This window comes from Pongo abelii, chromosome 20 (assembly GCF_028885655.2).
Source record: "Pongo abelii isolate AG06213 chromosome 20, NHGRI_mPonAbe1-v2.0_pri, whole genome shotgun sequence".
Taxonomy (NCBI): domain Eukaryota; kingdom Metazoa; phylum Chordata; class Mammalia; order Primates; family Hominidae; genus Pongo; species Pongo abelii.
This window is the reverse complement of record NC_072005.2, coordinates 45982722-46006919: the sequence shown is the minus strand read 5'-3', so window position 1 is coordinate 46006919 and position 24198 is coordinate 45982722. Positions and strand designations below refer to the sequence as shown.

The 24198-nt window shown below is 53.4% G+C and overlaps 1 protein-coding gene across 2 annotated transcripts; it reads right to left on the bottom strand.

The window, feature by feature from the left end:
* Positions 1–347: 347 nt before the first annotated feature.
* Positions 348–23728, bottom strand: MAP3K10 (mitogen-activated protein kinase kinase kinase 10). 2 transcript variants are annotated; one of them, XM_054538912.2, is made up of 10 exons: positions 22844–23728; positions 17001–17181; positions 10914–11086; positions 10275–10450; positions 9418–9664; positions 6398–6514; positions 2958–3129; positions 2746–2858; positions 1719–2417; positions 348–957 (listed from the first exon to the last, which is right to left on the bottom strand). In XM_054538912.2, exons 1-10 carry the CDS (start codon positions 23523–23525, stop codon positions 635–637), a joined length of 2883 nt encoding a protein of 960 aa, XP_054394887.1. In that variant the 5' UTR covers positions 23526–23728; the 3' UTR covers positions 348–634. The 2 variants fall into 2 exon arrangements, with proteins under 2 accessions (XP_054394887.1, XP_024094164.2); XM_024238396.3 differs by having other exon boundaries at positions 10938–11086.
* Positions 23729–24198: the final 470 nt, after the last annotated feature.

Genomic DNA, 24198 nt, shown 5'->3' with positions numbered 1-24198 from the left:
GCCAGGGAAAGAAACAGTCTAGGCCGGGCGCAGTGGCCCACGCCTGTAATCCCAGCACTTTGGGAGGCTGAGATGGGTGGATCACTTGAGGTCAGGAGTTTGAGAGCAGCCTGGTCGACATGGTGAAACCCTGTTTCTACCAAAAATACAAAAATTATCCGTGCGTGGTGGCGGGAGCCTGTAGTCCCAGCTACTCATGAGGCTGAGGCAGCAGAATCACTTGAACCCAGGAGGCGGAGGTTGCAGTGAGCTGAGATGGTGCCACTGCACTCCAGCCTGGGCAACAGAGCAAGACTCTGTCTCCAAAAAAAAAAAAAAAAAAAAAAGGAAAAAGGAACACAGTCAAGTGCGGTAGGGGGCAGGGGTTACCTTTAATGCTCCATTTTGTGCCAAATCCCCCATGATGCCCTGTCCCTGAGTATCCCTGCCCACCCTCCCCCCAGTGCAGGGCGGGCACAGGGCTCCACCCCCTGGGGTACAAAGGAATAAGTTAAGTGTCCCCCCCTCCCTCCTTCCCCAATAAATAGAGTGAACATCCTGCCCAGGGCCTCCCCCGCCTTGTGGCATGGCGGGCTGGGGCGGGGCCTGGGGCGCTACATTCATGGCTGCCCAGGCGGGCGGTGGTGGGCAGGCCTTAGTGGGAGCCGTGGGCCCCGCACAGGGGCACTGTGCTGTCTTGGTTCTGCCCCTCCATGTCCATGTCCAGCAGTGTGGGCTGCATGCTGGGGGGCCCAGGGCTCTCTGGAGTGTCTGGCCTGCTGGGAGGCGAGATGGTGAGTGTCCGGCCGAAGGAGACCAGTTTCCAGGGGTCCAAGCGGGGGCGACTGGCAGCCGGCCGAGGTCTCGGGGCAAAGGTCAGGGTGGTGGGGCGGCCTGGGAACTCAGGGGGCCGGCGGCGGGCTGGGAACAGGGCCTGGGGGTCGGGCAGGCGGGGGAAGTCCAGAAGGTCACGAGGGCCTGGTAAGAGAGGTTCAGAGGAGGTGAGTGGGGTGGGGCAGAGGGTGGCATTAAAAAGCCCAGAGCTTTTACATGAAAAGCACAAGTTCTGGTTTCTCTCGAGAAATCCATGGATCTTGCTGCATCCAATTCCCATCTGTAGTGTGGCAGTGCTGGGACCTTGACCTAGACTGGGACCACTCCCAGCTGCTTGCTCCTCCGGGTGGACCCTGGCATGTTCCTCAACCTTCTGGAGCTGCTGCTTAGCAGCAGCCCCTGGGGCCAAAGCCCTGGTCTTCCCGACTCTCCTGCATTGGGCTAAGCTCAGGCACAGACCTCAGGCATGGCTTATCTCTGAAGGGGGATAAAAATGGCGCCTCACTACGTAGGTGAGGAGCAAATAAAATAACGATAACTTAAAACAAGCAGCACAGTGCCTGACGTGGGTACTTAATAGCACTGCTATGGCCGCACTTCCCACCCAGTTAACAGATGCAGGAGAACAGTGTCTAGGCTGTGTAAGAATTGGCGATGGTCATGCTGGTCACCACTGCTACAGGCACCTGCCTGGCCTTATAGGCATCAGTTTGCCACCTGTGTCTCTGTCCCCTGGAGACCCCCAATGCCTCCAGGAGTGAGCGGTAAAGGGACACAGACCCTCCCTCCTCCACAAGCAGCAGGAGGTGGCTGCCTGAGGGGTCGTGGCTGGGCTGGACTTGCGACCCTGGCAGAGGAGGAAAGAAGGGGTTTTCTGTGACCTGGGCGCGGGGCGCCTCACTCACCAGGGCCATGGCCGGTGGGCTCGGGCGGCCCCCGCTGCCCCAGCGCCCCGTCCGATGGCGTCCGCCGGTGCCCGCGGCTCACAGCGCAGGCAGCCGTGACGTGGGTGGGCGTGAGCGACTGGCGGGGGTCCTTCTTGAAGCTCTCCAGCTCCAGGTCCACCAGGGGGTTGGTGCTGGGCGAGGGCGTGGGCGTGGGCGCGGGCGGGGAGGGTGGTGGGGAGGGCGCGGCCGGCGCGGCCTCGTCACTGTCAGAGCGCAGCAGTGAACGCGTGGAGTTGCAGTCGGACACGGACGACAGCGACACGAGGGTGGCCGAGGGCGCCAGGCCGGGGCCCACGTCGTCGCGGCGGCCGTGGGGACGCGCGGGCGGGCTGAGGCCCCGCGGGAAGCGGCCGGCGCGGGGAAAGAAGAGGCCGTCGAGCCAGCGCCGTTGCTCCTCGCCGTCGGCCGCGCGCGCCTCGGCCACGTCGGCTCCCAGGCCCACAGCCCCCAGCAGCGTGGCGCAGCCTAGCAGCGCCAGGTCGCAGCGCCGCCGGGCGCCGTGTCCCCACCGAGCGGGGGGCGCGGACGGCGTCGGCTCCCATGGCGCCCGCGCCCCCGGGGAGGGCTCGGCCGGCAGTGGTACTGAGAGGTAGGACGGGGTCGAGTAGGGGGAAGGGGGCACGCTGCTGCCTCCATCCTCTGCCTCCGCGAACTCCTCTGCAACCGGAGAGGGCCATCACTCCGCTGCAGGGCTGGCCAGGGCCCCACGGGGACTTGTGCCAAGGGACAGCCCCCGATGACCCCTCCAACAGCAAGACCAAGACCCACGAGCATCGCTCTTGAATCTGTCTCCCGGAGAAGCCTCAGAGAAGGGTGGTCCCTGCCCCTGGAAATGACCCCCCACGCCCCGGGGGCCACCATCTCCCTTCCCAGGAAGGCCTTCCACTCACTGGCCCAGTGAAACCTGGTCTCTTCCCTCAGCCCCAGGAGGCTCACCCCTTTGGCCTGAGAACCCTCACCCCCTTACAAGAACCCAGGCTCTTACCCATCTCATTGAGGCTGGCGAAGCCAGGGGCGATGGGTGTGTGTTTGGGGGACTTGCCCAGGTTGGGGGCACTTGATGACCACTGTTTGCTTCCTTCCCCCAGCCCCTTCAGCCTGCGGGGTCCAGGGAGAGATGGAGACCTCAGTCCTGTGGCCTGGAGCCTGGGAGCTGGGGCTTGGGCACAGGGTGGGCATCACCACGCCACACCTCACCTCTCCTCTCCTCCCACCCGCTCCTTCTGCAGGGTGGAGCTGGGCCCCCACGTTCGGCCCTTCTTCTTGCCCCCGACCAGTTCTTCCTTCTTTGGGGGCCCACCGCGGCTCCATGTCCCACTTCCTCCACTGCTGCTGCCACTGCTGCTGCCACCACAGTCCACGGGAGTCACTGGGTCCAGAGAAGCCACTAGGTTACTGGGTGGAGGGTCTGTCCCCACTGGGCTCCCAGCCTCCAGTGCCCCCAGCTCAGGCCCACCCTCTGCCTGGGAGTCCAAGGGCTCTTTTGAACTCCAGTCGTGACCCTCCTTGCTATAAATCCCCCCGTGGCTCCCTACTGCTGTCAGGACAAAGTTCCAGCTCCTCTGCCTGGCACTGAAGGCCATAAGCGGTTCCCTGCCAACTCCTCCAGCCTCCCCTGCTCTTCACAGCCTAACCCTTCACCATTCATTCCGGCGGGCTGCCTGCACTTCTGGTCTCCAGCTCTGGGTAGTTAGTTCCCTGGGGGTCAGCTGCCTTCATCTCTGTCCCTGCAATGCTCTGGACCTATCTGGTGCCAGTGTTTGCTGCCATGGTATGGGTATTTGTCTCTGTGTCCCCTGCAGGACTGACCTCCTGGGCCTGGTACAAAGCAGGTGCCCAGACAGAGGGCAGGGGGGCTGTGGGTGGGGACAGTGCTGGGGTGAATGAGGGGCTGGAACTTGGGAGTTAGCCTTTCACCCTTCAACCTATCAGGAAACTCCGATGACCGTGTCTCTGCCATATAGCCCCGACTGTGGACATCTGTCCCTTCCAAGTCCCCAACCCTGGCCTGGCCTCCATCATCTCACTGCTTTCTCCACCTTTATTTCTTACATCAGCCAGAGGGAAAAAGGTCAATTTGATTCCCTCAGTGCCTTGCTCACATGGCTCTGGGGGCTGCCCCAGGGCGGTTAAAAGAAAAGCCATACCAGGCCAGGTGTGGTGGCTCTTGCCTGGAATCCCAGCACTTTGGGAGGCCCAGGCAGAAGAATCACTTGAGGTCAGGAGTTGGAGACCAGCCTGGCCAACATGGTGAAAACCCCATTCCTACTAAAAATACAAAAATTAGCCAGGCATGGTGGTGCACGCCTATGGTCCCAGCTACTTGGGAGGCTGAGGCGAGAGAATCGCTTGAACCCGGGAGGCGGAGGTTGCAGTGAGTTGACATCGCGCCATTGCACTCCAGCCTGGGAGACAGAGCGAGAGCCTGTCTCACCATGGAATACTATGCAGCCATAAAAAGGAACGAGATCATGTCCTTTGCAGGGACATGGATGGAGCTGGAAGCCATTATCCTCAGCAAACTAACGCAGGAACAGAAAGCCAAACACTGCATGTTCTCACTTATAAGTGAGAGCTGAACAAATAGATCACATGGACACAGGGAGGGGAACAACGGACGCTGGGGCCTGTTGGGGGGTAGGGTGGGGGGAGGGAGAATATTAAGAAAAATAGCTAATGCATGGGCTTACTACTTAGGTGATGGGTTGATGGGTGCAGCAAATCACCATGGCACACGTTTACCTATGTAACAAACCTGCACATCCCGCACACGTACCCCAGAACTCAAAACAAAGATTAAAAACAAAAAAATCCATACCAAAGCTATCAAATGAAAATTAAAAAAAAAAAAAAAAAGAAAGGAAAATCCAGACTCTTATCCTGCTCTCAGGGCCCTGCCTGATCTGACCCCTGAGAACTCCTTGATCACAAAACCTATGTCCTCCTCCCATTCACTCTGCTCCAGCCAAGCGGGCTAACAAGCAGCCCATGCTGTTCCCACCTCCAGCTTTTGCCTTTGCTGCTCCCTCCGCCAGCGGCATGCTTCCCTGAGGTCTCAGCCTGTCTCACTCCTTAGCACGAAGGTCCCTGCTCAAACCTCACCTCCTCCCATAGGGCTTCCACATGTAAAATCGCAACCCTTCTGTGATGGGTAATTTTATGTGTCAACTTGACTGGGCCAAAGGACGCCTAGGTAGCTGGTTAAACATGATTTCTGTGAGGGTGTTTCTGGAAGATTAGCATTTCAATCAGTGGACCGAGTAAAGAGAGATCATCCTCGCCAATGTGGGTGGGCACCATCCAATCTACTGAGGGCCCAGATAGAACAAAAGAGAGTTAGCTCTTTTTGTCTAGGAAGGCAGAGGAAGGGTGAGTTTGCTCTCTGCATGAGCGTGGATATCCATCTACTCCTGCCCTGAGACACTGGACAGTGGTGCTCAGGTTCTCAGGTCTTTGGACAATTTTTTTTTTTTTTGAGACAGTCTCACTCTGTCGCCCGGGCTGGAGTGCAGTGGCACGATCTCGGCTCACTGCAACCTCCGCCTCCCAGGTTCAAGTGATTCTCCTGCCTCAATCTCCCGAGTAGCTGGGATTACAGGCACGCACCACCATGCCTAGCTAATTTTTGCATTTTTAGTAGAGACTGGGTTTTACCATGTTGGCCAGGCTGGTCTTGAACTCTTGACCTCAGGTGATCCGCCTGCCTTGGTCTCCCGAAGTGTTGGGATTACAGGCGTGAGCCACTGTGCTGGGCCAGGTCTTTGGACTTGATTTGGAACTACATCACTGGCTTTCCCAGGCCTCTGGCTTGCAGAAGGCAGATTGCAGGACTTCCCAGCCTCCATAATCGCATGTGCCAATCCCTCATAATACATCTATTTCTTTTGTTTTTAAGTAGAGATGGGGTCTGGCTTTGTTGCCCAGGCTGGTGTCGAACTCCTAGGCTCAAGCAATCCTCCCACTTCATCCTCCCAAAGTGCTGGGATTACAGGTATGAGTCACTGTGCCCAGCCAATACATCTCTTTCTATATATCTAAACATATGCTGTTGATTCTGTTTCTCTGAAGAACTCTGACTAACACATCTCCTCTTTTATTCCCTTCCCTGAGCTCCTTTAAAGAACTTATCACTACTAGAAATTATCCTGCGCCCGGGCATGGTGGCTCATGGCTGTAATCCCAGCACTTTGCGAGGCTGAGGTGGGTGGATCACTTGAGGTCAGGAGTTCGATACCAGCCTGGCCAACATGGTGAAACCCCCATCTCTATTAAAAATATAAAAAATTAGGCAGGCGTGGTTGTGTGTGACTGTAACCACAGCTACTCGGGAGGCTGAGGCAGGAGAATCTCTGGAACCCAGGAGGCGGAGGTTGCAGTGAGCCAAGATCGCACCACTGCACTCCAGCCTGGGAGACAGAGCGAGATTCTGTCTGTCTCAAAAAAAAAAAAAAAAAAAAAAGAAATTATCATGCTTACTGACTTATTTGTTTACTATCTGTTTCCCGTGATAAGAATGAGGAAAAGGGCCTTGTCTGTCTTCTTTCTTGTTGTTACTCTGGCTTGGTGCCAGGTATAAACATCATGCTCAAAAATGTTTGTTCACTGACTGACTGGTCAGGGCCTTGAGAGATACTCACGGCGAATGGCCCTCAGCCGGGGGATGATACTGGGGCTTGCAGGGGGGCTGGCCCCATCGGATCCTTTCCGCTTATCCAGAGTTGGAGAGGCCTGGACTGTGATCTTATGCTCAAAGCCTGCAGAAAGAAAGAGAAGCTTTCCTAAGCAAATGGTTCCAGGGATTACCAAAGGGAATTTTCCTATGTAGAAGTAGAGAAGGAATTCTAGAATGGGAACACCACCATTTTTCACTCCTTAATGCAGTGGTTCTCAGAGTGTGGGTCCCAGAACAGCAGCATCACCATCAGCTGAAAATTTCTTGGCAATGCAAATTCTTGGGCCCCCCTGAATCAGCAAGTTGGGGTGAGGCTCAGCAATGGAACTGTGGTTTAATAAGCACAAGCACAAGAGCTCTAGTGGATCAAGGACCTAGGCCTCAGTGTCCAATATGGCCGCCAGTAGCTACGTGTAGCAACTGAGCACCTTGAAATGTGGCTTGTGCAATGGGGGAATTGGAGTTTAACCTTTATTTATCTAATTTTTAAACCGTATATATATATATAAAAGATGAGTTCTCACTGTGGTGCCCAGGCTAGTCTTGAACTCTTGGCCTTGAGCAATCCTCTAGCATCCGCCTCCCAAAGTTCTGGGATTACAGGTATGAGCCACCATGCCCAGCCAACTCTTTATTTTATTGTAATTACCGTAATTTAAGTTTAAATTTTAAAAACAGGTATGGGGGCTGGGCGCGGTGGCTCACGCCTGTAATCCCAGCACTTTGGGAGGCCGAGGCGGGCGGATCACGAGGTCAGGATATCAACACCATCCTGGCTAACACAGTGAAACCCTGTCTCTACTAAAAATACAAAAAAAAAAAAAATATATATATATATATATATGAGCTGGGCGTGGTGGTGGGCGCCTGTAGTCCCAGCTATTTAGGAGGCTGAGGCAGGAGAATGGCATGAACCTGGGAGGCAGAGCTTGCAGTGAGCTGAGATCGCGCCACTGCACTCCAGCCTGGGTGACAGAGTGAGACTCCATCTCAAAACAAACAAACAAACAAACAAACAAACAACAAAAAACAGGTACTCCATTTGGTTATTGGAAACATTTAAGCATGTTTGGAACAATTTGGGTATGTGTATGTATTTTTTCAACTCTAACTTTTATGAAATTTAAATACAGATCCAATGTTTTTGATGGGCCAGGTATAATAGCTCACACCTGTAATCCCAGCACTTTGGGAGGCCAGAGTGGAAGGGCTGCCTGAGCCCAGGAGTTCAAGACCACCCTGGGCAATATAGCAAGACCCCATCTCAGAAAAAAAAATTTTTTTAATGAAAATTTACTGTCCAAATTTAGATGTGCCATAAATATAAAATACATCCGGATTTCAAAGATTTAGTGTGAAAAAAGAAGGTAAAATATCTCACAATTATTTTGTATTGATTGCATGGATATATTGGGCTAAATAAAAAATATATATTTTTTGAGATGGAGTTTCGATCTTGTCGCCCAGGCTGGAGTGCAATGGCGTGATCTTGGTTCACTGCAACCTCTGCCGCCTGGGTTCAAGCAATTCTCCTGCCTCAGCCTTCTGAGTAGCTGGTATTACAGTCGCCCGCCACCATGCCCGGCTAATTTTGTAGTTTTAGTAGAGATGGGGTTTCTCCATGTTGGTCAGGCTGGTCTCAAACTCCTGACCTCAGGTGATCTGCCCGCCTCAGCCTCCCAAAGTGCTGGGATTACAGGCGTGAGCCACCGCACCTGGCCTAAAATATTAAAATTGACATCTCTTATTCTTTTTGCTTTTATGTGTAGCTTACTAGAAAATTTAAAATTATACACATATCTTTTATTATGTTTCCACTGGCCACTGCTGCTTAAGGCACAGCTTTCTGGCTTGTAACATCACAGAAAGAGACAAGCAGACACTACGTGCCTCCCTCATGAATGCATTACCTGGGAAGCAGTGTGGGGAAAAAAAAAATCAAACCTGAATCTGAATCTGATTAAGTCTTGATCCATGTGAAACTTCTGTTTTTGTAGGTTAAAAAAATGGTCAAATATCAGCATATATATGTATATGTTAATTATATATTTTGTGACAGAGTCTCACTCTATCACCCAGGCTGGAGTACAGTGGCGCGATCTCGGCTCACTGCAACCTCTGCTTTCCAGGTTCAAGCGATTCTTGTGCCTCAGCCTCCTAAGTAACTGGGATTACAGGCGTGTGCACCACCACACCCAGCTAATTTTGTATTTTTAGTAGAGGCGGGATTTCACCATGTTGGCCAGGCTGCTCTAGAACTCCTGGCCTCAAGTGATCCACCCACTTTGGCCTCCCAAAGTGCTGGGATTACAGGCGTGAGCCACTGCACATGGCCAGATTAAAAGATATTTTTAAAGAGAGATAAAATGAAAAAGAAAGTTCAGAAGTGACTGTCCTAAGTGTCAAGACAGATGTTACTCTCAGGGGATGGTGTGAGGTTGTCTGGAGGGGCAGGTGGAAAGCACTTGGGATGGCTGTGAGGTTCTCTCTGCTTTCATGGAGATGACTAGAGTAACTCATTTAGCTGTACAGGTTTTTGGTCATTTTCTTTTTTTCTTTTTCTTCCCTTTAGATATAGGGTCTTGCTCTGCTGCCCAGACTGGAGTGCAGTGGTGCAATTACAGCTCACTGCAGCCTCGAACTCCTGGACTCAAATGATCCTCCCACCTCAGCCTCCCCAGTAGCTCGGACTATAAGTGCATGCCAACATGCCCAGCTAATTAAAAAAAAAATTTTTTTTTGGTAAATATGGGGTCTATGTTGCCCAGGCTGGTCTCAAACTCCTGGCCTCAAGTGATCCTCCCCCCTTGGCCTCCTGAGTAGGCTGGGACTACAAGTGCTCGCCACTGCACTGGGCTGATCACTGACTATGTGCGATATATTTAGCAATAAAAACAAGTTGAAAAAGAAAAGGAAGAGATAAATCCTAGGTCAGGGCTGCTCCCAGCAGCCTCTCGGGGGCGCTCTGGGGTCACGGGTGGGTACCAGAGGGCAGGCTGATGTGGCTGCCGCCTTCCCGCAGCTTGAGCAGGCGGCTGCGCTTGAAGTTGCCCTTGCGCTTGCGGACCCGGGGCTTCTCCTGGCTCAGCTGGCACATGAGCAGGTGCAGCTCCCGTTCCACGATGTCCATCTCGCGTTCTGCCAGCTCCTGCTCCCGCCGCCGCAGCTGCTCTTCCTGGAAGCGCTGCTCCTGCGCCGCCCGCAGCAGCTCCTCCTCACGGCTCCGAAGCTCCTGGGAAGGAGAGGCGGTGGCTGGGGGGAGGGGCTTAGCTGCTCTGCTTCTTGGGGAGGGACCCAGGGCTGCTGCGTCTGGTTGGTGCCTCACACAAGGGTACCTTGCTGTGGGGCACATTGGTTTCACCACCCGACTCATGCTTTGCTAGCCAAGCTGGGTGCCAGGGCAGGGAACTGTGTTAGCCCAAAGAAAGGGGTACCTTTTTTTTCTCTTTCTTAACTCTTCAATTTAGAAAACTTCAAACACCCACAAAAGCAGAGAACAGTGCACCCCCCTGTACCCATCATCCAATTTCAACAATTACCTATGCTTTGCGAATCTTGTATCCCCATCCTTCTCTCCTCTTGCCCTTTCTTCGTTTCTGCTGTAGTATTTTAAAGCCAACCCCAGTCATCATGCAGTGTCACCTGTAAGTACTTCAGTACAGGGTGCCTTTTTCTTATTAATCCACCAACAGGAGGCTGTCTTTTCTTAATATGCAAAAAAGGCTCCCTTGACCCTGCATGGACCCAAAGGCTGGGGTTCAGGGGAGGGGTCTCTGAGCAGCCCAAGGCATCAGAACTCAGGGGTCTTGCTCCATCTTTCCCACCTTGCCCCCTGCCTTCACCTTCTCCTTGGTCCGAAGGTCATCAAACATGTGCTGAATCTCCAGCTTCCAGTCTTCCTGCAGCGAGTGGAAGGACTCCAGTGGCATCTGGAACAGGGCTGACTGTTCGATGACTTCAAGCCGCTTCAAGATGCTGCCAAAATCTGGCCGCCCATGGGGGTCTGGGTCCCAGCATTCTGGGGTGGGAGGAGGAAGGACAGTGGTGGGGCGTGGAGGTGTCAGTGGTCATGCTCTGGGGACTCAGCCTGCTCAGAGGAAGGCAGAATTTCTGGGGATGGCAGACAAACAGATGCTATAGAGCTGAGGGGAAGGGATTCAAAGCCAAGCTCCTGGCCAGTTCCACTCAGTGAAACGCTGGGAGAGAAACCCCGGGACCTGCACCCCGAGGAGGGGCTGGTGGGGGAATCAGGATCACGGTGGAATCCCAGGGCCAAGGAGTCCTAACAGGTTGTCCTGAGAGCTCTGGGCGTGGCCCAAACAAGGGTTGGGATGTGGGGGATGGAGCCAACCATGGGGAGGCTGTTTAGAGTCCAGTGGGTTCCAGCCCCTTCTCCCTCACTCCCAGGCCCACTGGTATGGATGGGTGTGAAGGGGCGAGGTCTGGGCCCACAGGTCCCTGCCACTCCAAGCTGAGCCTACCCTCATCACGGGGCCCCGGCTCACCCTCCAGGAGGCGGGCAAAGGGCTCGGGGCACGTGGAGGGAATGGGCAGCGTCAGCTTATTCATAGCCACGCCATACGCCACGGCCAAGGCGTCGATCTCACGGTAGGGGACCTCCCCCGTCAGCAGCTCCCACAACAGCACCCCGAAGCTGCAGGCAGGGGAGAGGGAGGGGTGATGTCGCAGCCCACCCCAATCCTCACCTATACCCAGCCCTGCCCTTGGTCCCATGCAGGGCCGCCCTCACCCCAACACCCACCCCCGGCCAATGAGGTCACAAGAACTTGCTTTGACCTCCATGGCCTTGTTCTCCAATAGATGGGGTGGGTTTGGCTCTCCGATGTCTCTGCTTTGCTCGGCCTCTCTTCCCTCTCCTCTGCCTGAAAATCTTCAGGTCCCGTGTTCCTACTGGCCAAATCCATCCTTCTTATTTTTATTTTTGTAGAGATGGAGGTCTCACTATGTTGCCCAGGCTGGTCTCAAACTCCTGGGCTCAAGTGATCCTCCTGCCTCGGCTTCCCAAAGTGCTGGGATTATAGGCATGAGCCACTGCACACCACCTAAATCCATCCTTCTTAGCCCTGGCCTTTGATGACCCCTGCAGCCTCACTTCCAAACACTCTCAGCCCATTCTAACCCCAACTTCATCTTGCAGCCACACTGAATACTGAACAGGCCCTGTTCTTTCTAACCTCTGGCCTTCAGACATGCTGTTCCCTTTGTGGAGAACACTCTTCCCTTGTGTAACTATTTGTCCCTCAAGTCTCAACACAGGTTGCCCCCTCTGTCAGGAAGCCTTCCTTGATTCTGCAGCCTCCAAAGCTAGGTTAGAGGCCCCTCCTCTATGTTTCCCCAAAACACTCAGCACTTACCTCTAAAAACCAGTTAACACTATTTAACATTTATAAAGCACTTACTGCAGGCCAGGCATTGTGCTAGGCACTCGGTAATCCTCACAACAGCCCTGTAAGGCAGAAGGATTTGGTATGACCCCTGCTTTATCTGATGAGCAGGTACAGGCTCAGAGAGGTAAGGGGCTTGCCTGAGGTCACACAGCTAGTGAGTGGTGGAGCCACACTTGGACTCAGGTCTGCCTGCTGCCCACGACAGTGCCCTCAGTGGCTCCATGGTACCAGAGCGTGCGTCACTGTGCTGTGGTCCCTGCAAGGGTATCTTCCTCTGCAAACTCTACATCCTCCCAGATCCTGATGGCCATTCTGTGTGGTGTTTATCCTGGAGTAGATCCCTGGTCTCCCCCACTATCCACTCATGCATTCATTCAACATATCCTTTTTTTTTTTTTGAGACAAAGTCTCTGTCACCCAGGCTGGAGTGCAGTGGCATGATCTCGGCTCCCTGCAACCTCTGCCTCTTGGGTTCAAGTGATTCTTGTGCCTCAGCCTCCCAAGTAGCTGGGATTACAGGTGCGTACCACCAGCCCAGCTAATTTGTGTATTTTTAGTAGAGATGGGGTTTCACCATGTTGGTCAGGCTGGTCTCCAACTCCTGACCTCAGGTGATCCACCCGCTTTGGCCTCCCAAAGTGCTGGGATTACAGGCATGAGCCACTGTGCCCGGCCCATTCAGCGTATACTTATTAAGTGCCTACTGTGTGCCAAGCACCATTTTAGACATTGGGAAGAGACAGACACAATCACTGCCCCCATGCAGCCGACAGCCTCCGATTCTTCAGTGACAGTGCTGGTGAATTGAGCTGGCCACATGCTGCCTGCATGAATTTTCCATTCTCCTTGGCAGCTAAGCATGTCCACATGACCACAGTTCTGGTACATGGGATGTAGGAGGGGGCGTAGTAGGCAACTAGCTTCCAGGAAGTAGCCATAAAAAGAAGGGGTGCCCGGCCGGGAAAGAGTGTGAGGTGGGATGATGGCTTGAGCCCAAGAGTTCAAGGCTGCAGTGAGCTATGACTATACCACCGCACTCCAGCCTGCGTGGGAGAGTGAGAGCCTGTCTTTTAAAAATTTTTTTAAATGAAAAATAAATTTATAGTGGGTTAATTTTATATTATTTATATCTAAAATAAGATGAAATCCATCCCCAAACACCCTATCCTGTAAAGACTATTGTTCAAAGAAGGAACAGAATGGACCCCAAAATAAGAGGTGAAAATCCCCACATACACTCTAGTCATGCCAAGGGCAGCCTGACAGGCAAAGCTTCTTGCTTCATGTCTTAACTTATCCCTGTCCTGCAAAGCTGCGGCAGGACACATCTGCAGCTCAGCACAGCAGACAGGCACAGGAGCACAGGAACAAAAACACAACATAGGTAAGAAAATGAGGCCGGGCACAGTGGCTCACGCCTGTAATCCCAGCACTTTGGGAGGCCGAGGCAGGCGGATCACGAGGTCAGGAGATCGAGACCATCCTGGCTAACACGGTGAAATCCCGTCTCTACTAAAAATACAAAAAATTAGTCGGGCGTGGTGGCGGGTGCCTGTAGTCCCAGCTACTCGGGAGGCTGAGGCAGGAGAATGGCGTGAACCCAGGAGGTGGAGCTTGCAGTAAGCCGAGATCGCGCCACTGAACTCCAGCCTGGACGACAGAGTGAGACTACGTCTCAAAAAAAAAAAAAGAAGTGGTGCCTTTTTCCTCTTTACCCCTTCCTGTGGTTGGAATGTAGACATAAAACCTGGAGCCTGGGGGCTGGGGGGCAAAGGGAGGGAGAGCATTAGGCAAATACCTAACGCACGCGGGGCTTAAAACCTAGATGATGGGTTGATGGGTGCAGCAAACTACCATGGCACATGTATACCTATGTAACAAACCCTGCACGTTCTGCACATGTATCCCAGAACTTAAAATTAAAAAAAAAAAAAAAAAAAGCTAGAGTCTGGAGCTAGGCACACTGGCTCACACCTGTAATCTCAGCACTTTGGGAGGCCAAGACAAGAGGACCTCTTGAGCCCAAGAGATCGAGACCAGCCTAGGAAACAAAGTGAGACCTTGTCTCTACAAAAAATTAGCCTGGTGTGGTGGCATGCCTGTAGTCCCAGCTACTAGAGAGGCTGAGGTGGGAGGATCACTTGAGCCCAGGAGGTTGAGGCTGCAATGATTTGTGATGGCATCACTGCACTCCAGCCTGGGTGACAGAGCAAGACCCTGTTAAAAAAAAAAAAAAAAAAAAGCTGGGTGCGGTGGCTGACGCCTGTAATCCCAGCACTTTAGGAGGCCCAGGTGGGCAAATCACGAGGTCAAGAGATCAAGGTTATCCTGGCCAGTATGGTGAAACCCCATCTCTACTGAAAATTAAAAAATTAATAAATAAATAAATACAAAAATTAGCTGGGCCTGGTGGCATGTGCCTGTAGTCCCAGCTACTTGGGAGGCTGAGGCAAGATAATTGCTTGAACCCAGGAGGCAGAGGTTGCAGTGAGCCGAGATCGTGCCACTGCACTCCAGCCTGGGCGACAGAGCAAGACTCCGTCTCAAAAAAAAAAAAGCTGGAGCTCAAGCAGTCATTTTGGATCATGAAGTAAACTTGTGAATGGAGACCACACAAGGTGGGGGAAAAACAGTGGTTTATAACTGGAGGGTAGCATGATCCTCCCCTCTCTCCCACGTCCTTGGAAACCTATGGGGGTATTGTGATTGTAATAATGACTGGGAATGTTACTGAAGTTTGTGGCTGGGAGGTGTGGATATCCTGCATCCTGGTAACTACAGGACAGGACCACACCAGAAAGAATTAGCCTGCCCGGCCGGGCGCAGTGACTCATGCCTGTAATCCCAGCACTCTGGGAGGCTGAGGCAGGCGGATCACCTGAGGTCAGGAGTTCAAGACCAGCTTGGCCAACATGGTGAAACCCTGTCTCCACTAAAAATATAAAAATTAGCCAGTGCATGCCTATAATCTCAGCTACTCGGGAGGCTGAGGCACGAGAATCGCTTGAATCTGGGAGGAGGAGGTTGCAGTGAGCCGAGATTGTGCCATTGCACTCCAGCCTGGGCGGCAGAGTGAGACTCTGTCCCAAAAAAACAACAACAAAAAAGGTAGCACAAATGAACGCCTGATGTACAGCCAATTGGAAATTCTCCCAAAGGGCTGCTCTGCTCTAGGCTGAGCTGGAGACTTCCTGTCTGATCTGTCTCGGTCCCATACCCATTAATTTGCTGCTTGGACAATCTGGAGCCTCAGCTGGGAATTGACGGGAACAGTAAATGGGGAGACCCAGGTTTGGCTCCAACCAAGCAGAAGGTCCTGGGTTGAAAGTCTCCATGGCCACCATCAACTCTCACTGGTGACAGCAACAGACCCATCATTGGCCGTCTCTACCTAACAGTCAAAGGAGCTTTTATTTTTAAATATTTTTTTTTAGATGGAGTCTCGCTCTGTTACCCAGGCTGGAGTGCAATGGCGCCATCTCAACCTCCGCCTCCTGCGGTCAAGCGATTCCCCTGCCTCCGCGTCCCGAGTCGCTGGGACTACAGGCACCCAACACCATGCCTGGCTAATTTTTGTATTTTTAGTAGAGATGGAGTTTCACCATGTTGGCCAGGCTAGTCCTGAACTCCTGGCCTCAAGTGAACCACCCACCTCGGCCTACCAAAGTGCCAGGATTACAGGTGTGAGCCACCGCGCCTGGCCGAATTTTTGTATTTTTAGTAGAGATGGGAGTTCACCATGTTGGCCAGGCTGGTCTCAAACTCCTGGTGTCAAGGGATCCACCCACCTCGGCCTCCCAAAGTGCTGGGATTACAGGCGTGAGCCACCACACCCGGCCTCCAAAGGAGTTTTTATTTACTTCATTTTATAAAAATTAATTTAAAAATATCTTTTTCATACAGATGGGGTCTCACTATGTTGACCAGGCTGGTCTCAAATTCCTGGCCTCAAGTGATCCTCCCACCTTGGCCTCCCAAACTACTGGGATTATAGGTGTGAGCTACCACTCTATCCAGACATGGCTCCTCATGGCTTCCTACTTCATTAGAATAAAACCTGAAGGCCACTCCCTCCCCCACAGGGCCTTCCAGCTCCCTCTCCTACATAATTTCCTACTTCTCTCTTCCTTGCCTGCACAGTGGCAGCCACATGGGCTTCGTTGCTGTTTCTGGGACACACCATGCTCACCTCAGCACCTCCTTCTTCCTCCAAACTTTTCGTGGCTGGTTCCTTTTTGCCACTTGGAACTCAGATGAAGTATCATTTCTCAGATTGCTCAGAGAAGCGTTCCCAAAAGTAGTGTTCCAGCCCTCAAAGTGCCTTCCTCTCAGCCTCCTCGCACTTTGTACTAACACTTTTTTCTGGTGTACTTGTCTTTAAAAATTATAATTTTCTTAAAAAACAGCTTTATAAAAAAGAGCTTCTTGTATGTTGACTGACTTACTATTCCTGAGGGCAGGGATTGCGTCTATTTTTCTTCTCTGCTATATCCCTAGAACCCGGTGCAGTTAGATGAAGGAATGAATGAGTGAATTCATCATTTTCCCATCTGACAGATGGGACGGTGCACGGGCTAGTGTCTGAGGGGGCTTTCAGTGCTGGCATGCACATGCTGTCTCTACGCTTTTTAAAATTTTTTCTTTTTTTGGAGACAGAGTCTCGCTCTGTCACCCAGGCTGGAGTGCAGTGGCTGATCCCAGCTCACTGCAACCTCTGCCTCCAGAGCTCAAGTGATTCTCCTGCCTCAGTCTCCCGAGTAGCTGGGACAACAGGCATCTGCCACCACGCCCAGGTAATTTTAGTATTTTTAGTAGAGATGGGGTTTCACCATGTTGGTCAGGCTGGTCTCAAACTCCTGACCTCAAGTGATCCACCCACCCTGGCCTCCCAAAGTGCTGGGATTACAGGTGTGAGCCACTGCGCCCAGCCTTGTCTCTAGATCTTATAAATTTTTTATTCTAACCCAATGTGCCCCCTAGTTGCCATTTGTGCTAGCTGAACAGGTAACTGGCACTTGTCTGGTGGCCTGACCTTGCCAGCAGGTCCCTTTGTCAGACTGAGATCCTGGCTTCAGCAGGAGACCCTCCCTCCCACTCTGCCCTCACCCCCTCCTCCCTCCCTCACTCCGCAGAGGCCATCCCGGCCGCGCCTTTCAGCACCTCCAGACATCACTGCTTTTGGAGAAGAGGGAGAGACGGATAACCTCCGGCGCCATCCAGGCGTAGGTCCCCGCAGCGCTCATCTTGGTGGTCTTGTGCCACTCGCGGGCGAGGCCAAAGTCCGTGATCTTGAGCACCGTGTCTGCGAGGTTGTGGTTCTCGATGGCCTCCAGGATCAGGACTGTGGGGTGGGAAGAAAGGTGGGTCACCCCAGACCTGCCGTGCTGCAGACCCAAGTGTTCTGGCCCGCTGCCTCAGCTAGAAACACGTCTCCCCTCTCACTGCCTCAGGCTGCCCCACTCTGTGGCAGGTCCTTTCCTGGCCTGGAACATCCATGAGCCCCTCTGCCCAGGTCTAATCCCTGTCCCAGGCTCCCATGAGGGAGTAGGGAGCTCCTCCTGTGTCCTCTGCCATTCTGACTCTGTCTTGGGCTTTGGGGAGCTCCATGAATGGTCAAGAACCAACAGCCAAGGCTGAAGCAGGTCACTTGAGCCCAGGAGTTCAAGACCAGCCTGTGCAACATGGCAAGACCCCATCTCTACAAAAATTTTTTTTAAATACCTGGGTGTGGTGGTGCGTGCCTACAGTCCCAGCTACTTGGGAGGCTAAGTTGGGAGGATCACTTGAGCCTGGGAGGTTGAGGTTGCAGTGAGCCATGGTCTTGCCATTGCACTCCAGCCCAGGCAATAGAGTGAGACCTTGTCTCAAAAAAAAAAAAGAAACAACAGCCCAGGCCTTGGTTCTCCAGGCCTTGAGTTCCCAGCTACCCTGGAAGCAGGAACTGCAAACCTGGGGCAGAAGGGAGGAACGTGGCTTCCCCCTCGTGTCTATCACCCCTGTGGCACACTGCAGTCAGGGTCCCAATCCTACCCCTTCCTGTGTCTGCACTCTGCCATGACACTTTGCCATTCTTTCTGCTAAAGAGGCAGAGTATTGCCGGGCGCGGTGGCTCACACCTGTAATCCCAGCACTTTGGGAGGCCGAGGTGGGCGGATCACTTGAGGTCAGGAGTTCGAGACCAGCCTGGCCAACATGGTGAAACCCCGTCTCTACTAAAAATACAAAAATTAGCCAGGCATCATGGTGCTCACCTGTAATCCCAGCTACTCGGAAGGCTGAGGCATGAGAATCACTTGAACCTGGGAGGTGGAGGTTGCAGTGAGCCGAGATCGCGCCACTGCCCTCCAGCCTGGGTGACAGAGTGAGACTCTGTCTCCGAAAAAACAAAAACAAAAACAAAAACAAAAAACAAAGGCAGAGTGCACCCTGACTCTGGCTCAGCCGTGTGACTTGCTTTGGCTAAGAATGACAGGGTGCCAATTCCAAGCCCAGGCCTCGCATGTCTGCTGGCCCTCTTGCACTTGTGTCATCACCATGACAACATGCCTCAGCTAGCCTGCTTGTCCAAGAAGATGAGAGCTACTTGGAGCAAAGCCTCTCCAGCTGAGCCCAGCCTCCATCAGTTTACCCTCCAGCTGGTCCACAAATGCAGGAGCAGTAATACACAATGGTTGTTTTAAGATGCTGAGTTTTGGGGGTAGCTTATTACATAGCATTATTGTGACAAAATCTGACTGAAGTATTCCCTAAACATACTGGATGGTTCCAGCTTACTTTCTACCTGGGTTGTCACTAATAGCGATGAGGATCATGGCTAGTGTTTGTACATGGCTAGTGTTTATACTGTGCTAAGCTCTCTATATGAATTGACTCACGAATGACCCCCCCAGCCATTTTTTTTTTTTTTTTTTAAGAGGCAGGGTTGGCCAGGAGCAGTGGCTCACACCTGTAATCCCAGCACTTTGGGAGGCCAAGGCAGGTGGATCACTTGAGGTCAGGAGTCCGAGACCAGCCTGGCCAACATAGTGAAACCTGTCTCTACTAAAAATACAAAAATTAGCTGGGTGTGGTGGCGGGTGCCTGTAGTCCCAGCTACTTGAGAGGCTTTGGCGAGAGGATCACTTGAACCCAGGAGGCAGAGGTTGCAGTGAGCCGAGATTGCGCCACTGCACTCCAGCCTGGATGACAGAGCGAGACTCCATCTCAATGAAAACAAATAAAGAGACAGGGTCTTTTTCTGTCACTCAGACTGGAGTGTAGTGATGTGATTATGGCTTGCTGTAGCCTCAAACTTCTGGGCTTAAACAATCCTCCAGCCTTGGACTCCCAAAGTGCTGGGACTACAAGAGTAAACCACTGCACCCAGCCACAACCCATTTTTCTTGACTAGCTAACAGAGACTCAGAAGTCACTTGTCCAAGAGGTCACATGGTTAGAAAATGGCAGGACAAAGGCTTGAATTAGTTTTGTCATCAGAGCCCAATCTCTTAACTGCTGGGATATTTTACTACCTTCTATCACACAGAGGCCCCAAAGTATACAGTGTACTGCCTGGGGTTGAATCTCAGCCCTGCTTCTTCCTAGCTGCGTAACCTTGTACAGTTTACTTGAATCTTCACACTGAGACTTCTCCTCTGTTAAATGGGGCTGGTAACAGAATTTACCTTCTAGCATTATAGTAAAAATTTATTGCCTGAAGCAATAGGGCCTTTAAAAGTGTTAGCTGTTGTTATTAGTGTGTGATATTGCCATAATTGTTCCGAATTTCTCCACCTTTCTCTTTTGCCATTCCTGGCTACTTCCCAGTCATAATAATAATAGTAAGGTAGTTCTACTATCATGCCCATTTGGCAGATGAAGGAACTGAAGGTGGCAGAGATTGGCAAATCACCCAGGGTCACACAGTTGATAATCCTGCCCATCCTTTAAAGTCCAGCTTCAGACTGGACGCGGTGGCTCATGCCTGTAATCCTAGCACTTTGGGAGGCCAAGGCAGGTGGATCACCTGAGGTCAGGAGTTCAAGACCAGCCTGGCCAACATGGCGAGACCGCCGTCTCTACTACAAATACAAAAATTAGCCAGACGTGGTGGCGCACGCCTGTAGCCCTGGGTACTTGGAAAGTTGAGGTGGAAGAATCACTTGAACCCAGGAGGCGGAAGGTTCAGTGAGCTGTGATCACGCTACTGCACTCCAGCCTGGGTCTTAGAGTGAGATGACTCTGTCTCAAAAAAAAAAAAAAAAAAAAAAAAAGGCCCGGCTTTATTGTCACCTCCTCCTGGAAGCCCCCACTGTAAATTCCTAGTCTGTGACTCCACCTCTGCAGAAGTTTTCCCTTCTTAGGTCCCCACCTCTCCTGTTTGTATCAAAACCCTGTGACAGAGGAAACATCTCATGGTTTTATGCTTTATTTCTGTATTTCCCAGGCTGGGCCTAAGTCAGTCCCCCTACAAAATCTGTATGTAATCCTGTCACTCCCTGCTTCAAATCCTCTAATGGCTTCCACTACATCAAATAAAATACCCCAAGTCCTCACCATGGCCCCCAAGGTCCTATGTGATCTGGCTCCTGCCAGCCTTTCTGATCCTACTTCCTCCCATCTCTGCCTCAATGCCTGCTGTTCTGGTCTTGCTGTTCTCCAATGAGCCACACTCACTCCCACCTCAGGACATGTGCCCCACTGTTCCCCTTCCCCAGATCTTTGTAAGGCTGGGTCCCCTTTGTTCAGGTCTCTGCTCAAATGTTGCCTTCCCTGACCACCCAATCTAAATAAAGAGAACCCTCTGCTCCAGCCTTTGCCTTAGTCCACTGAGAGCCCCTGACACTCTCTGAAATTTTGGTATCCATCTATCCATCATTTATTCCTGTTCACCAGAATATAAATTCCATAGCTGGGGGAGGGGGAAATCTTGCCTTGTTCACTTCTGTAATCCCAGGGCTGAGGACAGTGCTTAGTACAGAGTAGGCACTTAAGAATTACTGGTGGAATGAACCAATGAATGAATGATGGCAGATGAGGCGCTCCTTAGGGTAGGATGAGTGGGGAAGCAGTGCTGTGGAGGTGCTGTGTCCTCTGTTTCTGGCAAAGAGCAGACCCATCACCCCAGGAGGAAGCCCTGGCCATAAGAGGCCCACTGACCCTTTGGCCAAATAGCATTGGCTACAAAAAACCTCGGGGTGTGGGGCGTGCTGTCAATCAGCAGGGGTGAGGAAGGGCCGAGGAGCCCCAGCCTTCAACAGGAGCATGCTGGGTGGCCCTGCCTCCATTTACCCAACATTTCAGAGGTGCTGGGGCATAAGCATCAGTTCCCCAGACACGGCACCAGCCCTGGCACATCGTGGTCATGTGTTAGCTCTTTTTTTGTGTGTGTGTGATGGAATCTTGCTCTGTCACCCAGGCTGGAGTGCAGTGGAGCGATCTCGGCTCACTGCAACTTCCACCTCCTGGTTTCAAGTGATTCTTCTGCCTCAGCCTGAGTAGCTGGGATTGCAGGTGCATGCCACCATGCCCAGCTAATTTTTGTATTTTTAGTAGAGAAGGGGTTTCACCTTATTGGTCAGGCTGGTCTCGAACTCCTGACCTCAGGTGATCCACCCACCTCGGCCTCCCAAAGTGCTGGGATTACAGGCGTGAGCCACCGCACCCAGCCAAGCTTTCTGTTGATATACAAATGTCAGGCTTGGGAGGCAAGGAAGATGCAGTCCCTCTATTCTAGGGGCTTACAATTGCTATAGGTGGGGGAATAGCAATATATTCCTAAAAATAGTGGGATGGATTAAAGTAAATTTCAAGATGTAGAAGTGACAGAAATCAGGAGTAGATGAGATGTGGGTGTTGAGAGCAAAGGGGGCACCTTCACATTTTAGGGCTTAACTGTGAGTGACGTGAGGGCCGGGGACATGCTGGCCTTCTCCACTGCTGATGCCTTTGCTTAGCACATGATCTGGCCTGGTAAATACCAAATGGAAGAATGAACAAATGAATGAAGAAATGAAAGGGAGTGAGATGGGGCACAGCACGAATGGGAGAGCCAGGAATGTAAGATTTTTTTTCTTGCTGTATCCCTGGGAAAGGGTCTGGCACACAGCACTCTGGAAATATCTGTGGAATGAATGAATGAAATTGCTAGCCTGTGAGTACCCTCAGGGCAGAAACCATGGCTGTCTTAGTCCCAGTTGGGCTCCTGCTTAATAGGTGCTCAATTAATACTTGCTGACACCACATGAAGCTCTTCGATCTAGAAATGAGTCTTGTAGAATGTTCCCTTCTACCTGGCTCCATTATTTATTCAACCAACCAATCAACTTTGGAGAACCTGTCAGGCAGCCTGGAAGCTTTTATATAAGCCACATGCATTTAATTCCTCCCTCATCTTTTCCAGTTTGCCTTGGCCAGCTCGGCCTATGAAGACAGGAAATGGTTCTCAACTGGGGGTGATTCTGCCCCCCAGGGGACATTTGCAATGCCTGGAGACACTTTTGGTTGTCATAGCTGGGGATGGGGGCAGGGAATGGCATCTAGTGGGACGAAGCTAAAGATGCCGCTAAGCAACTCACAATTCACAGGACAGCCCCTACAACAATGATCCAGCCTCAAGTGCCAATAGTGCTGGGGTTGAGAGACACTGACTCCAGACGGGGTAGGCTCTTTTTGTCTCTGCCTGGTGGACTCTGGCAGCATGGCTGGATGGCGAGCACCTTGAAGGCAGGCACTGCATCTGTCCTGTTCATGCAGGGAACGCAGGTGTTCATGGATACATGTTTATTGAGCGATTGTGACTCTGCAGCCTGGGAGGCAGGTAAGTCCTTCAACCTTTCTGAGCCTCCTTTTTCTCCCTTAAGGCGGGCAAGGCCTACCTCACCTTCACCCTGAAGGTATCATACTGCTGCCCCTTCTCACTCCAGGCACAGTGTCATCTGGTGTCCCTCACCCTGTTTCCCGCCACCTAGGCCTGGCCTTGAGAGGTTCTGTGGAAGGAATTTTGGGGAGAGGACACCACTTACTGTTGATGGACTTGAGGTCCCGGTGGATGATGGGCACAGGGGCATCATTGTGTAGGTAGTTCATGCCCCGGGCCACCTGCACAGCCCAGTTGACCAGCACGTGAGGTGGCACCCGGCGACCTGCCAGCACCCTGCTCAGTGCGCCACCCCGGGCATACTCCATCACTAGGCAGAGGTGTGGGGGGTTGAGGCAGGCGCCCCTAAGGGCAATTATGTTGGGGTGCTGCAGGGCTCCAAAGAGCCGGGCTTCCTGGCACACCTGCTCCGCTGTCACTGCCGGGTCCTTCTCAGGGTCCAGCCGGGCGGCCTTGACTGCCACCTCCTCGCCACGCCACAGGGCCCGATAGACCTTGCCAAAGCCCCCCACACCGATGATCTCCTCTAGCTGCAGCTCGTGGAAGGGGATCTCCTGGGGCAGCTGGAGGCCCGCGGGTGCAGCGGGGGCGCCGGGGGCCACGTAGTTGCTGGGGAAGACGCCCACGCGGCCGCTGGGGAGCTGCCCGGTCCACCAGCCCTCGTCGCCGGACACCGCACAGTCTTGGGAAAGCACCTGGACGCGATCGCCCCTCCGCAGGGTCAGCTCCTCGTCGCCCGCCGCCTCGTAGTCGAACACTGCGGTCCAGACGGGCCCCGCGGGGGTCGTGCCCCACTCCTTGGCCACCGCCCCCTCCTCCTCCTCCATGGGGGAGGGGCCGGGGGCTGCGGGAGGCCGCTTCACACAGGCTGCCCGCGGGATGCAGAAGGCGGGCCCCGGCGGCCGGGATGGAGGGCAGTCCCTGCGGGGTCTAGGGAGCTCCTGAGGGCCATGGCTGGGGCGCCCTCCGCAGGAGCAAGAAAAAAACCCCTTTCAAAGGGCAGGCTCGTCCCTTCCGATTTGGCTGTCCGGGCGGGGCGGGGCGGGGTGGGAGTGGGGCAGCAGGTTCACCCGTGCCCCCCAAACGGCAGAGGGTTAAGAGGGCCTGGCTGCGCGGCTCTCGAATGCCCGCCGGGGTCCGCCGGTGGGGGACGAGGGCGAGGGCGGCAGGCAGTCCCCGTTCCCCGCGCCGCTCACCCCGCGCAGCTCCACCGGCGGCCCCCGGCTCCGCATCCCGGGCCACGACTGCCGGGCCGGGCGGGGGTGCGGGGCCCCTGGGGCGGCCGCCCCGGGCCGGGGTGGCGCGCCCCTCGGCCTCCTCACGCGCGGGGCAGCTGGGCGGCCCCCATCCTTGGCACCGGCCTCCCGGTCGGCCCCAGCCCCTGCCCCCCGCCCGTGCTGCTTCCCCGGGCCACCGGCGGGGCCCGAGTGACGTGTGGGCGGTGCCGCCGCCGCGGTGCCGCCTGGGAGTTGTAGTCTCCGGCCGTGCGGCCTCAGGGCC

What these genes read in the sequence shown, in the direction of transcription:
- MAP3K10 (XM_054538912.2), bottom strand. Translation starts at nt 23,525, where the DNA reads ATGGAGGAGGAGGAGGGGGCGGTGGCCAAGGAGTGGGGCACGACCCCC. An exon ending in ACCTTCGGACCAAGGAGAAG is followed by an intron (nt 9,665 to 10,274) that starts GTGAAGGCAGGG and finishes TCTCCTTCCCAG; the next exon opens with GAGCTTCGGAGCCGTGAGGA. An exon ending in CCGGCTGAGGGCCATTCGCC is followed by an intron (nt 3,130 to 6,397) that starts GTGAGTATCTCT and finishes CTCTGGACCCAG; the next exon opens with TGACTCCCGTGGACTGTGGT.